Source organism: Triturus cristatus, chromosome 2_2, assembly GCF_964204655.1.
Source record: "Triturus cristatus chromosome 2_2, aTriCri1.1, whole genome shotgun sequence".
NCBI lineage: Eukaryota > Metazoa > Chordata > Amphibia > Caudata > Salamandridae > Triturus > Triturus cristatus.
The window spans coordinates 1,152,110,228-1,152,127,141 of record NC_140582.1 but is presented as its reverse complement, the minus strand read 5'-3'; the positions used below and the strand labels follow the sequence as shown (position 1 = coordinate 1,152,127,141).

General features: G+C 47.6%; 1 protein-coding gene across 1 annotated transcript in view; it reads left to right on the top strand.

Annotated features, from left to right (window-relative positions):
- The window catches only part of DNAAF9 (dynein axonemal assembly factor 9), a 1,049,036-nt gene that overhangs the window by 904,823 nt on the left and 127,299 nt on the right, over nt 1-16,914 (top strand). The window contains exon 34 of the mRNA XM_085642690.1: nt 15,688-15,890. Within this exon, the coding sequence (XP_085498816.1) occupies nt 15,688-15,890 (203 nt within the window). The remainder of the gene's footprint in view (nt 1-15,687; nt 15,891-16,914) is intronic.

Here is a 16,914-nt window from a genome sequence, read left to right as displayed (position 1 = left end):
GGGAAATTCCTAAAGGCTTAAGAGTCTTGTTTTCCAAGAACTCGTTGTGACGTGGATTGACGGATGTAGGCGACCATGCCTGTATTTGGTTAGCATGGACAATGCCTAAATAAGGGCTGGATTTTCTATGCCTAAATAAGGGCAATATGAATTGTACCTATATAAGGGCATAAATCGGGAGACCTATATACGAAATCTAAATCTACACACAACACCCACTCCAGTTTCGTATGAACGACATTACTAAATCCTAAACATGTCTAAAAGAGAATATCGCATGACAATCAAACATGCTAAAACATATCTAAAAACATATGTCCTAAAAATGCATTACAAAACCATTGCTATGCATTAGGTGCTCTACATATTCAAAGCAATGTTTCATTATAATACATGTGTGCATTGGAAATGCCACAAAGAATGAACCAGAAATATATACACATGATGATATGGCTTGTTAATACAGAAGAAAAAGGGCCGAAACCATTTCATATCCGGTTAAACACAAATAAATTGTTGATGTGACAAGGTGGCATAATGTCCCTGGAAGATTTTCAAAGAATTCTGTTCTCTAAGAATAGTTCTACTATAACCAGATTACTGTGCCAAAAAATGAAAAAATACAAATTTGGAAAAAAAATCAAATCATAGGAAAAAAGTTCCCAAGTTAGTCCCTTGTCTGAAAAGATTGAAGGCCAAATTCAGAGTCTCATCGGAACACTGTGTGCCTGAATCAAAAGTCAGTGAGTGGCCTGGAGAAAACATGAAATCTTCTAATCCTGTAGACAAAAAGTCGTCTACGGTTGTAGGTGAAAGTTGGAATACCTTGTTTCGAAGATTAACTGCACATAGATGTGAACTATCGCCTTCAGTATTGGTTGCATCAGCAATGTTCGAATTGGATGTTATCTGCGTGCCTGCTGTTTCCTCTCGTACCTCAGCAGTAGCAATTTGCGTCTGTGAGATCGCAATGAATGCCGTCATCAGGATTGGTAGCCGCCGGGGACAACACAGAGCATGGGCCGTAACCGGGTCTAGCAGAGTACCGATATCCGTAGGCATGACTGATGGGAGTGTTAGACAGATGTCTAGCACGCATTCTTCACTGCAAAGCAGGCAGCGTAGAACAGGTAAGATGCAATCTTGCCAGATTGGTCTGAATGACAGAAACCATGTGGTGTTTAATTCTCGTAGACGAGGTAAACCCAAAATTTGGATGATGCGCTCCCGACACTTCATCTCCAATAGAGCTCTCTCCATGGTGAATTGGGTGTCGATGGTGATTTGGTTTGCCATATCGTAGCATTAGGAGCAAAAATAAGATCCCTGCAACGAGTGCTAAAAGGAGCGGTAGTCTGCCAAACAGAGTGCATGAAATTTGGAAAGATTTTGAGGACTGCTTGAAAAGGTGCTAACAGTCCTGCACACACGTTCTTAAATACATGTATAATACCGCTCGTATCAGATATGTTTAAGATACGACCTAACATTTCTGAGAAATGTACGGGGCAGTTTGTATACAAAAGGGTATGTATCTCCGCAGAAGTTCTTGCGACTTGGAGATCATAGGTTTCTCTGGCCGAGGTCAGTGGCACTGTTTTCTGTAAAAGAATGGCTTTCATTCTGCTCAGAGTATCAATTTGTATAGAAGAGATGTTCAGTGAAGGCCACAAAGGCGACTCCCTGACTGTGTCTATTTGTGGAAACAAGACTTGCATACAGCAAGTGACCCTGGATGTAACCGTAACTAGATATGGAACACCTGGCAACTTGCCACAGCAGCTGTGATCATTCAACATAATGAAACTTCCGTTAAAAAGTTGGCCAAAAATTGGATTGAACACTGAAGCCGGTGAACCTTGCAGGTGACTGGATAAGTTTGTAGTGGAACCATCACAGGCCTCGTGTACGTTAATACCCTGACAAAGGAGAGAACCACTTAGTGTGTTCACAGTTTTCACCGCTAAGAAACACTTCACGTTCCCCACTCCAGCATCTATGTGTGTAAGGTAAATGCCAGGATGTCTTGATGTATCCTTTACCCAACCTTTCATATTTGCCTACAGTTATATGTTTTATGCAATACTGAAAATGGAAAATTGTAACAGGCAGAGTAATTTTACCATGTATGATCCGCTCAGTAGCTGGTTTTTCTGCCACCGTGAATGGTAATTTTTCCAGTTTTTCAGTGCTCAGCATAGTGTAGTCTGCTCCCCTTTGTGCCAGGTTGATCTGTTTATCAGTGAGATTGAATTCAGAAAACAGTGACGTAGTGTTGATTGAACGCCAAGGCACATAGCCTGAACGCAAGTTTTGTAGCGTCCAGCCCAATAGCATGATAGAACATAGCTGAGACTGACCATGTTGCAACATGACCAAGTCTTGTTCCATGATGTCTATGACAGAAGACACAATGCTGTCCAATTAATATATTCTGGACGACAGAGTCGTTAACCCATTGTCTACTACAGAGAGAGTTTTCTCTAAATTAATACGATAAATTTCTCGTATTCTTTCTGCAGTCTCTGCTTGAGTAACCTTCCATGCTTCATTATAAGCAGCGTAGATACCGGCATAAATTAAACGTTTTTGACGCGGTTTTCTTGGTCCTAGCAAGAACTCCCTAAGATCTGCGCCTTCTTGAAGTAAAGTTAAGTGTTGTTTTACATCCTTCAGTGTAGCTTTCTGTAGCCAATCAAGGCAAAGTGTCCCTACACTGTATGTTGTTACTACCCCCAGAATGCTGTCTTTGAACATAGCGTGGGTCTGGCCTATTGATAGTGAAACCCTGTGTTTTGTTCAGGAATCAATCTTGACAGTTGTTTGTGTCTGTGGGCCAGAGCAACCATTTGTTCAATTCTGGATCCTATCTGTTGTGATGCAAAATATTATGTACGTCGACCTCCCCCCGTGTAGTGCTATCACTTGCAGGTATAGGTATGGTCGGTGTGTTCATGTCTTTGATCTTGGCTAATCCAAGGCAAGACGTTTGTTGGACAGTGTCATTCAAAAATATCATTTGCTCAGGGATGATACAGGCACTAAACAAAACTTCTACACCCTGTACTTGCCAATCTTTTGTACCCCAGACAGATTTTGTCTCAGTTTTGTCTTTCCAAAAGTCGAAACCCTGTCTAGACAGTTGGGCAATAAAGGCTGCAGAATAAATCTGTTTCATATTGGTTAACATATTTTTCGTTCCTGTCTTGTTCACATTTTTAAAGTAAAACGATTCTGGATTAGACAATTTGTAGCCTGAAAAATATGAAAATTTAATAGCAAAACTTTTCGAACTACCCTTTGGAGGTGTAGGACAATGTTCCCATTGGTTATACATAAATACATTTCTAGGTGTTGCAGAACTATGTAAGAAATGATAACCATAGTGGTTATAACAATACATTTGTTCATAGTCTGATGAACCCTCTAAATATTCATGATTTGTGAATACCGTAGACCTCTCTAGATCAGACATCATGTTATTAACAGTCTCGAAGTCCCAATCATCAGAAAAGGTACTAGAGGTAATAGTCACTTAATGAAATCTTAAATAAGTGTGGAATCTTCAAAAGCTCTGACGGGCCAAAAATGTCATATTCAGTTTGGTCCCGAACTATACCATCATGTATAGGAACGGCTGTGATGTTCACTGCTGACAAGTCTCTTGCTTCACGATGGGATGATTTGTGTGGCAGGAGAAGTAAGTTCACTCTTTTACTTGCTGTGTCCATTTGAATATATCTTCCATTCATCAGCATACCCAGAGTTAATACCAGAGCTAACCAAAGTAGAAAGAAGAATATGCCCAAAACAATCCATAGTTCAATCCATGGTGAAACCAGATAAGTCTTTTTCAGGAGATGGAAAAAGTCTGTTGCTTGTTCTTTGAAAGTTCTTTGTGCTGGCGTTGTTTCAGGTTTGCTGGGATCCTCAGAAAAAGTATCAAAGTTCATGAAATAGCCAGAGGCAGTTCTGTCAGTGGTTGGAATTGCATCAGCATTTGTTGAATTCGTTGGAACCAGTTGATCACTTGTTACTTTGTTGTAGACATGTGTATCAGGACAAACTGTTATTTGGGTCTCAAGAGGTATAAGTTCCATGGCATTGTTGCTTAATTCTTTATTTCTTACTGTAGGATCTTCAAAGGTGATGAGTCTCTCAGTTTGAACCTCTTGGATTGTAGCTAGAGGAGTGTGTCTACTACATTGGCGGAGTCCACTTGGCCTACTGCTTAGTATCGGCCACATAGTGTGGTTTGATCAGGTCGATGGACACAAAACTTTTCTCCTTTTTACCAGCAAGGGGCAGCAAAAGTACTGTTCTTGATCCGTGGATTGCTAGGACAGGTAGTGGTTGTCTGTAAGAAGGCCCAAATTCCTTCTTGTCTGCGATTTTTTTTCTCTGACTAGATCACCAAGCTTTAGGATCCAGACAAGCCTTGCTGAGACGGCCGGTTTTTCCTCAGTGATGGTTGGCTTCAGGAGCACGTTGCTTTGCTTCTTTCTTAGCTCATTTAAGTCCTGTAAAACAGCCAAACGATCTTTGATATCAAATTTCTTATGTTCGAGGCATGTGGGCTGCTGAATTCATATCTGTGCATAGATCGCCGCCTAGTGCCCTGCATATCAAGGTCCGGTACTAACATTCTAATTCCAAATAGAACTTCATATGGAGTGACGCCCCCTAGAGAACTTTATGTCCCGGTTTTTTCTTTCCACAACAGAATTTCCCTCAGGATGGAATGGAGAAGAATACCCCAATGCTATGCCCAAACTGGCCGTGGCTTCTTTGTAAGCCCGAGAGCTAATCGCAGGGCCCTGGTCAGAATGTAGTGTGTCAATTGCGTTTGTGCCGATAAAGACTAGCAAATCTTTTATAACAGTTCGAGTGTCAGCCGAGCGCTGAGGCCACATCCATAGGAACCTAGAACACGAGTCAACTGCGACCATGATATATTTATAGTTACCATCCCTTTGTAAGGGACCGCAGTGGTCCAGGTAAACACATGCTAATGGTTTATCTGAAATTAACAGGGGCGTCTGCGCAGGACGTTTCACAGTAGAGACTTTCATCTTCTGGCATATTTCACATTCCAAAACATAATTCCTGGTCTGTTTCCTAATGCCTGACCACCAGTATCTCTGTTTTAATAACGATACTGTGGCAGAAACACCTGCACGGGCAGAGGCGATCCCTTCATGTGCTGCTAGGATTAGTCCTCATCTATGTTCCATGTTTGGTATTACCCTATCCCCCACTCCAGGGATTCAAGCAAACGGAACATTGTTTGCATCAATTATATATGAGTATTTGAGTGGAATTTGTTAGGTAATGCTGCAACGCTGCCTTTGCTCAAAGCATTGACAGGCAGCATTATTTCACTGTCTATTTTCGTTTTTGAACGAGTGATTGCAGCTATGGAAGCCGTTTGCACAGCCACTTTCGCGGCTTCATCAGCCAATGAATTCCCTTCAACGTGAACGCCATCACGTTGATGACTCAGCGTGTGTATCACGTGAGTGTTTTGTAGTCCGTTTCGCAACTGAACTACTTGTTCCCAAAGCGTTTTATGCTTGATTGTGCCACCTTTTGCATCTTTGAAATCATTTTGAAGCCAATTCTGTAAATATTCATTGTAAGTAAAAAGAATCGCACACTATGAGTGTGGGGAATTCGCAATCCGTGTTTTCAAGTGCCATCTTGAATGCTTGTAGTTCAGCTCGCTGAGCTGTACAATCTCCTAGAGATTGCGTTTTTGTGTACATTGGTCTGAATTTGCCATCGCGCATACGACGTTTAACGATCACGCATGCTGCACTGTAAGCTTGTTTACTCCCCGTAGCGGGTTGTGCAGATCCGTCAGTATAAATTATAAATTCGTACTGATCAAGAGGGAGAATTTCAGTAGGCAGAGGACATTCGTGTTCATATTGCAGGAATGCTTGTGTTTTCAAATAAGGATCAAAAACATAATCTGAAAGAAACACGTTAGTTAGATTCCTCACCTTAGAATATCCCCAGGCGTCAGACTGGATCCGGAAGATTTTTCGTCAGCAATACCCCTTGCGCGTCGTCTGCGGCTCCGCGTCCGTCGTCGGCGTCGTGCGCCGGAATGACGTCGTCGGAGTACTTAGACGCCGCCCTCGCGCGCTGACGTCCGTTCTTCTTTTTTCCGCGCCAGTAAGCGCAGATCCGGGAGAGCTACCCCTTTAGTCACTTTTTGACTAACTTTTTCGATCCTTTTTGATCTGTCTCTACTTCGGTGCCGGTAGGATGCCTGGGTTTAAAGCCTGTGCTGACTGTAGCCGCTTGATGTCGGTTACGGACCATCACCGCCGGTGCCTTTACTGCTTGGGCCTCGACCACGACGCGGAGTCGTGTTCGGACTGCAAGGCCCTGACCTCGAAGGCTAGACGGGAGCGGTCCCGTAAGCTTCTCGAGATTCGCCACTCGGCTCCGCGAGCCTCTCGATCCCGGTCCAGGAGGAGGTCCAATGATCAGTCGCGGAGCCGCAGCCGACGTCACCATCGGTCGTCGGGATCCAAGTCTTCGGGTAAGTCGAAGCATTCCAAGAAGTCCAAGAGGCGACACCGCTCTTCGGACTCCCCTCGCCGGTCCCGCGACTCGGCCGAGGGTCAGGGTGGTTCCACCCCCGCGGCTCCGGCGGAGCTGCAGGCGCCGAGCAAGTCCCCATACCCGCCGGTCCCTGGGACTGACGCGACGCCGGCGGAGGTCAGTGCCTTCCTCTCGGCCATGAGGAGCCTTGCTCCGCCGTCAACGCCCGCTGGCGCGCCTTCGGGCCCCGCGGACCCGACAGGGCTGCCTTGCCTGCCGGCGGCTCCGGCCCCGGCGCCGTTGACGGCTCCGGCCTCGACGCCGCAAGCGCCCGAGGGACCCGTTCCCGAGTCCCCGCCAACGCCGGTCGACCTCGTCACGCCTCCTCCGCCGGCGTCGACACCGGTACCACCCCCGACGCCGACTCCGCTCGACGTCGAGCCCCAGTTCAGTCCCGCTCCGGGCCCGGCGCCGATACGGCGTCGATGGACGCTGCGTTCGGCGCCGCTAGAGACACATTTTGTCTACCGCCCGGCTCCGCTCCTTCCTCCTGTATACCAGGAATCGGATGATGGGGACAACTGGGAGGGATCCGAGGATCCTATGGCCGCTCAGGCTCAAATGTCACAGGACTGGGCAGATGAACTGGGGGAGGCCAGTGGCCTGGATACCTCTCCGGACACTGGATTCGTCTCTCCTCCGACTGTGGCTTCGGAGGAGGGCGCTGCTTTCTCTGTGGTGCTGCGCAAGGCGGCCGCAGCCCTTGGGCTCGAGCTACCTGCCGTGGCTGTGAGGACTAACGTCCTCACTGAGGTGCTTCAGTCTGCAGCAAGCTCCACTGAGCCTCTGCTGCAATTCAATGAGGCCCTCATTGACGTTCTGCAGGGCACCTGGTCCAAGCCCTCCACAGTTCCTCCTGTGGACAGGAACGTCGCCAGGCGCCACCGCCCTGCTCCGGGCGACCCCAGTTTTCTGTCCCAACACCCTACCCCCGAGAGCCTGGTTATCCAGGCCTCTACCTCCCAATCCTCCTTCCCGACCGCTCCGCCGGACCGGGATTCCAAGAGACTGGAACAGTTTGGCAAGAAGCTGTTCTCCTCCCTTTGTTTGGGCCTGCCGTCTTTGAACACCGCCTGTCTCTTGGACCGTTATTCCCACTCTCTGTGGGATGCGGTGGAGGACGTGCTGCCCCTGTGTCCGGAGGAGGTCCGGACACGACTTACCCAGGCTCTGGCCGATGGGAGGGATGCAGCGCGACACGCTATCCGATGTGGGCTTGACACTACGGACTCGCTGGGTAGGGCAATTTCTACCACAGTGGCGCTTAGACGTCACGCCTGGCTGCGGTCCACGTCATTTTCGGGCGATGTACAGAGCACTCTCATGGACATGCCCTTTGATGGCACTCGCCTTTTTGGCGAGAAAGCGGACAGTGCGCTGAATCGCTTTAAGGATTCCTGGGCTACGGCCAACTCCTTGGGCCTCTCGGCCCGCGATCGCAAACTTCCGCCTTTCGCCCCTTTCGTGGCCAAGGAAGGGGTGCCTCCTCATGTACGCCTAGCCACCAGCCGCAGAACCAACCTGCGCGCGATCGCGGACGTGGTTTCCGCCGAGGCGGTTCTGGAGGACGACGCGGTCATCCCACATCCACCCCGGCAGCATCCGCCTCAAAGCCTTCCTAGTCCGAGCTTTCAGGCCCATTCCACGCCAGTGGGCGGCAGAGTTCGCCATCACCTGCTCCACTGGCGGTCCATCACATCGGACAGGTGGGTGCTGCAAATCGTCCGAAGGGGCTACTCCCTCCCCTTCGAGACGAACCCTCCAGCCATGCCACCGCAGCGCCACCGTATCTCGGGGGATCATTTGAATCTTCTCCACGAGGAAGTTTCGGCCCTCTTGGCCAAGGGGGCCGTCGAGCGCGTTCCGAGCCCAGAAGTAGGTCGTGGTTGTTATTCCCACTACTTTCTGGTTCCCAAGAAGGGCAAAGGGGGCCTACGCCCTATCTTGGACCTCCGGAACTTCAATACCTTCCTCCGGAAGGAGAGGTTCAAGATGTTAACTTTGGCTCAGGTTCTGGCTGCCCTCGACCCTGGAGACTGGATGGTAGCGTTGGACTTGCAGGACGCATATTTCCACATCCCCGTCCTGCCTGCCCACCGGCGTTACCTGCGGTTCACGGTGGGCCTAGAGCACTTTCAGTTTACCGTGCTCCCCTTCGGCCTCACCAGTGCCCCTCGGGTGTTCACAAAAGTGATGGCGGTGGTCGCAGCTCATCTGCGCAGATCAGGGGTTCCAGTCTTCCCCTATCTCGACGACTGGTTGTTGAAGGCGGGCTCGCCCCAGACAGTCGTCTCCCACCTCCAGACTACGGCGGATCTCCTGCATTTGCTGGGATTTTCCATCAACGTGCCGAAGTCACACTTGAGTCCCTCTCAGAAGCTCCTCTTCATCGGAGCAGTTCTCGATTCGGCGCAGTTCCGGGTCTATCCACCGGAACAGCGGGTCCGGGATATTCAGGCCCTGATTCCCATCTTTCGGCCTCTATCCTGGGTTTCGGTCAGGCTAGTGTTGCGGCTTCTGGGGCTGATGGCCTCCTGCATCCTACTAGTGCATCACGCCAGGCGGCGCATGCGGGCTCTGCAGTGGGACCTGAAGTTTCAGTGGGCCCAGCATCACGGCAACCTGTCCGACCATGTCTTGATCTCGGAGGGCACTGCACAGCAGTTGGAGTGGTGGCTCACGGACCGCGATTGGGTCATGGGCAGAAGCCTCTCCCTTCCCCAACCGGAGCATGTTGTAGTGACGGATGCGTCCCTCCTGGGATGGGGTGGCCATATGGGAGAGGCGGAGATCAGAGGCCTCTGGTCTCCGGCGGAGTCTCGTCTCCACATCAACCTGTTGGAGTTGAGAGCGATCCGGCTTGCACTGAAAGCCTTCCTTCCCTCTGTCAGGGGAAGTGTCGTGCAGGTGTTCACGGACAACACCACCGCCATGTGGTATTGCAACAAACAGGGCGGGGTGGGGTCGTGGACCCTTTGTCAGGAGGCTCTGCGCCTCTGGACGTGGCTGGAACACCAGGGCGTCACCCTAGTGGTTCAACATCTGGCGGGCTCTCTGAACGCCAGAGCAGACGAACTCAGCCGCCGGTGCATGATGGATCACGAATGGCGTCTGAACTCCGAAGTGGCGCAAGGTTTCTTTCAGCAGTGGGGAGAGCCTTGGTTAGATCTATTCGCCACCGAAGAGAACGCGCAATGTCAGCAGTTCTGCGCGTTGGAATTTCCAAGGCGGCACTCGCTCGGCGACGCTTTTCGTCACGAGTGGAGTTGCGGTCTGTTGTACGCCTTTCCGCCTATACCCCTTCTGCCCAGAGTGCTGCTGAAGATCAGGCACGACCGGGCCCAAGTCATCTTGGTGGCTCCGGATTGGGCACGAAGGTACTGGTATCCCGAGCTAATCAGTATGTTGACCGATCCTCCGATACGTCTGCCCCTTCGGGAGGATCTTCTGTCGCAGCAGCAGGGGACGGTCCTCCACCCGAACCTGTCAAGCCTCCACCTCCATGCGTGGAGTTTGAGCGGCGGCAGTTGATGCCATTTGACTTGCCTCCTGAAGTCTGTGATATCATTCTGGCAGCCAGGCGTCCCTCCACAAAGATGGTATACGCCTGCCGGTGGAACAAATTTGTGGCATGGTGCACAGCAAAGGCTGTGGATCCCCTTTCCTCCCCTCTTTCTGAGGTTCTGCTGTTTCTTCTTTCTTTGGCCCGGCAGGGCTCTGCCCTGGGCACCCTGAAAGGTTATCTTGCTGCCATCTCTGCCTTCTTGCGGCTTCCTGATCAGCCTTCTCTTTTCAAGTCCCCTGTAGTTACACGCTTTCTAAAGGGCATTACTCACACTTTCCCTCCTGTCCCTTTTGTAATGCCTCAGTGGGACTTGAATCTTGTTCTCACATTTCTAATGTGCGCTCCCTTTGAGCCTCTTCTTAATTGTCCTCTTCGTCTGCTGACGCTTAAGACTGCTTTTCTGGTAGCCATCACCTCGGCTAGACGGGTGAGTGAGCTCCAGGCTTTATCTTCAAAGCCTCCTTTTCTCTCTGTTCATCCGGACAAGGTTGTCCTTCGGCGTCGTCCCTCCTTTCTTCCGAAAGTGGTGACTCCATTTCATCTTGGGCAGTCTGTCACCTTGCCCACCTTCTTTCCGCCTCCGCATCCTTCCAAAGAGGAAGAGAGGCTCCACCGTCTGGACCCAAAACGTGCGCTCTCCTTTTATCTGGACCGCACAAAGCAGTTCCGGGTGGACGACCAACTTTTCGTTGGATACGTGGGTGCTAAGAAGGGGAAAGCTGTGCACAAACGGACCATCTCTCGGTGGGTCGTTTTGTGCATCAAAATTTGTTACTCCTTGGCAAAAAAGGACCCTCCTGTTGGGCTGCGCGCCCATTCTACTCGGGACACGGCGGCTACTACTGCTTTGGGACGGGGTGTCCCTTTGCAGGACATCTGTCAGGCGGCAACGTGGGCTTCGCTACACACGTTTGCCAGGCATTATTGCCTTGACAGCCAAGTCCGGAGGGATGGCTTCTTTGGCCGGTCTGTCCTCCAGGACTTTCTGGTGTGATCTTGGTTCGCAGACCCACCACCGGGGATGGTATTGCTTGGGTATCTATTCTAAGGTGAGGAATCTAACTAACGTGTTTCTTTCAGATGAACAAGTTACTTACCTTCGGTAACGATGTATCTGTAAGAAACATTAGTTAGTTAGATTCCTCACCGACCCACCCATCCTCCCCGTTCTGCGAACTGACATCTAGGGTTAAGGTTATCCTTTTCAGGCCCCTAGATTTTATTTTTGGCACCAGTGTCGGTCTTTGCATGGCTCTGCGTTCCTGGCGCGGAAAGCTATGTACAAGAACTGACGTCAGCGCGCGAGGGCGGCGTCTAAGTACTCCGACGTCATTCCGGCGCACGACGCAGACGACGCCTAGCGACGCGCAAGGGGTATTGCTGACGAAAAATCTTCCGGATCCAGTCTGACGCCTGGGGATATTCTAAGGTGAGGAATCTAACTAACTAATGTTTCTTACAGATACATCGTTACCGAAGGTAAGTAACTTGTTCTTCAACATCAGTTGCAGCAAGAGAATTAACCCATTGTATCCATCTCGGATATAAAGCTTTTGCATTCAGAATGCTAGCTTTAGTAACTGCCTCTAAGGCTGGTACAGGAGTCACGACCATAATGCGTTTTCCCTGTGCTAGGGCTCTTTCTTGTCCTACAGCGGTTTGAACTGCTGTCAGAATCTTATCCGTAGAAGTGAATTTCATTTCTGCTTGTGTATACAAGTGTGATTTGTATGCAATTGGTACTTTTAAGGTCTCGCGGCTAACGTTGCAGTGCGCAGCACTGCTCGAGACTTCATGTAGGGGCTTCTGAAAGCTGACCACACGCTCGTGCGTGTGGTTTTGTTATCGTTGCAGGCTATTGGACGTTGCGTGCGTCTTTCTTACAAAGACAGCACGCAATTGGGCAAATGCGGGCGCTTGTCCCGCATTTGCCCCGCCCATGACCTATTGGTCGACATCTGTTTTGCATTAATGTGCAGAAGTCAACGGCGGCTGATACAGTCCTTAAGAAAAGACGCCATTTGAATAGAGCAATTTCTTTCCCACGAGCTACCTGCCAATCATAGGGAGTCAACATCACCTTGCATTGAAAATATCCACACGTCCTCCTAGCACTTATAAGCAACAAGTGGAATGTTGTATTCTAAGTACAGATGTACATTATTTTACATGAAAAATACCAGTTTCATTATACATCACTTGCCGTACATTTCGGACTAGCGGCGCTTGTGTCGCTAGACTAAAACAACGAGAACCGACAAAGCTAACCTGGTCTAGTCTTTAGTTTTTAATGTACACGGAGATTTAAATGCATAGATATTGCTGGATGATGTAACATGTATGGAGCTATGCTAGTTGGCACGGTTATAATAGAAACACAGCGTGTTTACATATAAATGAAGTAAAAGTGGGCACTGTATTCATTGAGTTGGTTTATAGAGTGCTGCGCGCCATCTTGTGGTGGTTTGTACAAAGGCCGTGCGTAAGCAGAGTCTAGGGAAGTTAAAGTCTGATTCGAAAATAGGTAGCACCTTTTTGACCTCTTTTTGTCGAACCCTTGCCCTGTATGGAGATTAGTGGAAGAAAAATTTCAAAAGTCCGGGTTTCAGGAGCTCTCTGAAGTGCATATTTCTCAGTTCCGCCCTCGTGCATGGGTTCAGGGCATTCCACATTTTGGAGACTGGTAGGCACAATGGCATGCTTACGTGTTTCAGGCAGTCAAACACAATGGGTTCGAAAACGGGCATGAGCGGAGTCAGTTACCGAGATTGCCAGTATTTTCCTTCTGATAGAGGTGCTTCCCTCGCGATGACGTTGGGACTAGAGATTGTGCACGCGCGAAACATGAAACCTCCCGCGGCGCATGTTTAAGCCTGTAGAGATTAACTTTAAAAAGCACTTACCTCACGGTATGGTGTAACATAGTGGGCTCCTGTACGGATATTATACGCAGCAGCCACTCTTGAGGTAGCTCCCATGGAACATTAAATATGCAGCGCGGCGCATGCCGCTAACATTCCCCTTGTGGCGCTCTTGTAATGGTTTGTATGTTTCGCTGAAAAACAGGTGTGTGAGCACTGGCCACATCTGTGTGAGCGTTGGCCCCACATTGGAAAAAACCAAAGCTGTGTGAGCGCTGGGCCCGGCTTGAAAACATGCCTGTAAAGCTTTCTTTTTAGGAATGTCCCCCCTCTGCCGCCCCGTCCCATCCCTCCCTTCACTGACTTTTACTTTTCTGTGCTTCAGCTACTGTTGCCGTCATTTAAGTTCCCTGCACCATCCACACTCCCCACGAACACTACCTTCAACCCATCGCTGCCTGCTAATTTTAGAGGTTCAGCTCCATTGCCGCCGTTTCCTGTTTATTTTAAAAACACGTTCCATTGGCAGTATAGATCGGCACTTGTAAGTTTGTTTTGTGCTACATTTCGATGCCCGAGCTTCCCAGTTGAGCATTGTACACAGTTTGTGGCGGGCGTTCCAGGTGCCCTAAGGAAGTGTGTGCCATCTACAGCCATTCCTGCATGTTTGCCCCCTTCCCTTTCCAAGCCGAGACTTGTGTTGATACTAATAATGTATATAATGGTAAACTGGAGGCCCCAGCATTGCACCGTGCACTCTGTAGTGGCAATATATTTCCGATGCGTATGTGTGTCTATCGTTGTGGGCTTTAGGATGTGCAACTGGTTGTGTAACAAGTACAAGTCGGACAGTGACCATCGTGGGAGCTTGTGTCTGAATATGTGTGTAAAGAGCATATGTCCATCTGAAGGGGCAGAGTACCCAGAGGAGAGGGAAGTCTAGAGATGGGCGCGCACAGGCAAGGGGGTAATCACTGCAAACGGGTAAGAGAGGGGACCGTGCCAACAGGACGGAGGCTTGATGTAGACATGAAAGGGTGCAAGGTGCAAACAGGTGATGGGGGGGGGGGGGGTGAGCTATGTGTACACAGGTGAGATGACGCTGTGATGTATCATGTGCACCAGTGATGGCTTTGGTGCAAACGGGTGAGGTCCGCGGGGTGTAGGTGGGACGGGAGTTGTTGCTTACAGGTTAGATAGAGCTGTATGCATTGGAGGGACTAACGGCCAGCATGTGAAGAATCTATAGCAGTGAGTAACCATTAGAAGATCGAGCTACTTCTCTTCAATAGCATTCTTTCTGATCGAAGCAGCAGCTCCTGCAGATTCTCAGCCCCTATCATTCTTTCCCTGTTGAAATTATTATCCTTTGGTATTTTATTTCATTTTATTTCTTTTGACTGTGTCCTCGGGGTCCTTAGTTGACGATAGGGGTGATGGAGAAACTGTCAGAACTGGCGCCTATGGTGCCTTCTATGAACCCTCTACATCACTTACTGTGAGTCAACAGCCAAGTTCAAACTGTGACCTCTGTATCTGGTGATTTAATTTGTAATGGTTAAAGAAAAAATTCTGCATCCAGTCTGGCACCCAGGAAGATGATTCATGTAAGGATTTTGCAGGCACTGGCATATACATCAGAATGATCGTTACCAAAGGAGAGTAACTTGTTCAATTACAACTGAAGTCCACACACACTGGCATTCCTAATGCACTAGGGTCCTTTCTGATTTATGATGAGGTCATCTGTAAACATACTATTCGCCATTATTACTCCATTTTTTTGCAACAGGAAATACTGCCATGTGTCTTACACTAGAATTGATCCGCTTGGAGAGGTCTCTCCTTTTTAGATTCAGGTCGGGAGGGCATGGCGTTTAGCATGTTTTTTTTTGATGGGGCTAATGCGTAGGGTAGCGTGCTGCCACCCTGTCCCTGTAGAGCGGAACAATCCATGTTACATTGTATGTTTTGCTGGGGCTTTTTTTGCAAGTTTTTGCAGCTTTGTCTTAAACCCACACTGAATAAGTTAGCCTTTCAGAAATGCAGGGTGTCTTTAACCTTCCTACACATATTAAATAGCCCTGATATTTGCTATAGCCTATGTTGCTTCTTTAAGGTGGCTAGTCATAGCAGACAATCAATGGAGGGGAGCTAGTAGGGTAGCTGAGACGCCTAGGTGACATTTCAATACTCTTTTATTACTCTTTGTTTGCGATATAATGATCTGATTTTAATATTTTTAGCTATTTTTAATGAACAGAGTAGGATATTTTTGATGCTCTGGGAATTTTATGTTTAATTGTATTGTTTTATTTTCTGCTTCTATAATCTTTTTAAGATCGAATATAAATTTATATTGATTGATTAATTTGTTTTAAAGTTGAATCATCATTGATGTCCTAAATAAATGGTCTATTGATTTTTCTTGTTCAATGCATGATATTTAATAATATATCTTAATTATTGGAGCTGCTACTGCAGTCAATTAAAATGCTATTCGGATTGTTTCCACATCCTCTTCTGATGGAATAACTTTTTGAATGCTGATCATTAGCAAAAATAGCTGTTATATGGCACATTGTTTGATATGTTCACACTCTGTAGATCCATTCTGCATTCAATAGCATTTCTTCCTTCGGATAGATTCGGAGAAGATGTTTGAAGTCTGCCATAACACCATATCAAATGCCTTGAGCTTTGTTCCCGTACATATTGGACCTACTCCTCCCCCTGATTCAAGAAGCAATCTGCGGGATAACATTCAGGAGGAATGCTGCCTTGTGTTCATCGGCTGTGCTCTAAAAGAAGAAGAATTAAAGGACTGGCTCAGGCAATGTGCAAAGCAGGTTTGGGCGAGTTAACATATATTTTTGTTAGTGGCTTTAGAAAGATTGTTGTTTAACACTTGTCGAGTTTTGCCATGCTATTCTTCATGTATGATCCACACATTTTATGAATCTCCTTTCATGAAATTTGCTTGGGAAGAACCTTTGCAAAGAAGTAACGTTTAAAAAATCATTTTTAATTCTCTCTCATTATTGACTACTACTTCGAATGAACAATTAGCCCGACTCTGGTAACCTAGAACAAACCTCTGTTCTGCTTCTGTGTACGGAGCAAATTTTTCTTTTTAATGCAAAAAAATTTGTTTTCCTTCAGATAGCCATAGTTCTTAAAAACCATCATATTAAAGGTACTTGGTTTATACTTCACACCATCCGAAGCGTACCTAGCATTAGGTTTCTTCATGTAGATCAAACGACGACTGTTACATTTACACGCCCCTCTGGGGGCAGTGCCAGGGCAGTGCAGTTCGTTTTCTCTTCCTGAGCGGACTGCAATTTTTTTTGAAGAGTTGTGCCGGTAAATTCAGAGTTTATAGTGTATTCTTTGGAATACACGAGTTAGTGGCCTCCTCCTTTGTTCAATTTTGGAACATGGTGGTGTGAACTCTGTGCCTTAAGCTGTTTAGGCAATGTCTGAAAGAGATATGGCTGTTTTAGGTCATACATATCATGGTAGGAGTTTATAGGCTTGATAGAAAGCTCTTCTTGTTATTCCCCTACAATGTTTTTTGGCATCTGGCTGAAGTTTAGATATTACCTGTCCTCTTGGGTATGTATCTAATTTTCCCTGTGCTTAACAGTCCTTGAGAAATCATGGCCGTTGCTTCTTGAAGAAGTGTATATGATATATATATCGGACTACATGTGAGATCAAATAAAGTATTTTGTAAAAGATTGGGTCTACGCTCGTATTTATCCCCTTGGAGGAGACTGAAAAGTTTACGAGGATATATATATATATATATATATATATCTATATCCTCTTCCAGGGGATACTCATCAATAGTCATAAGCACTGAATAAT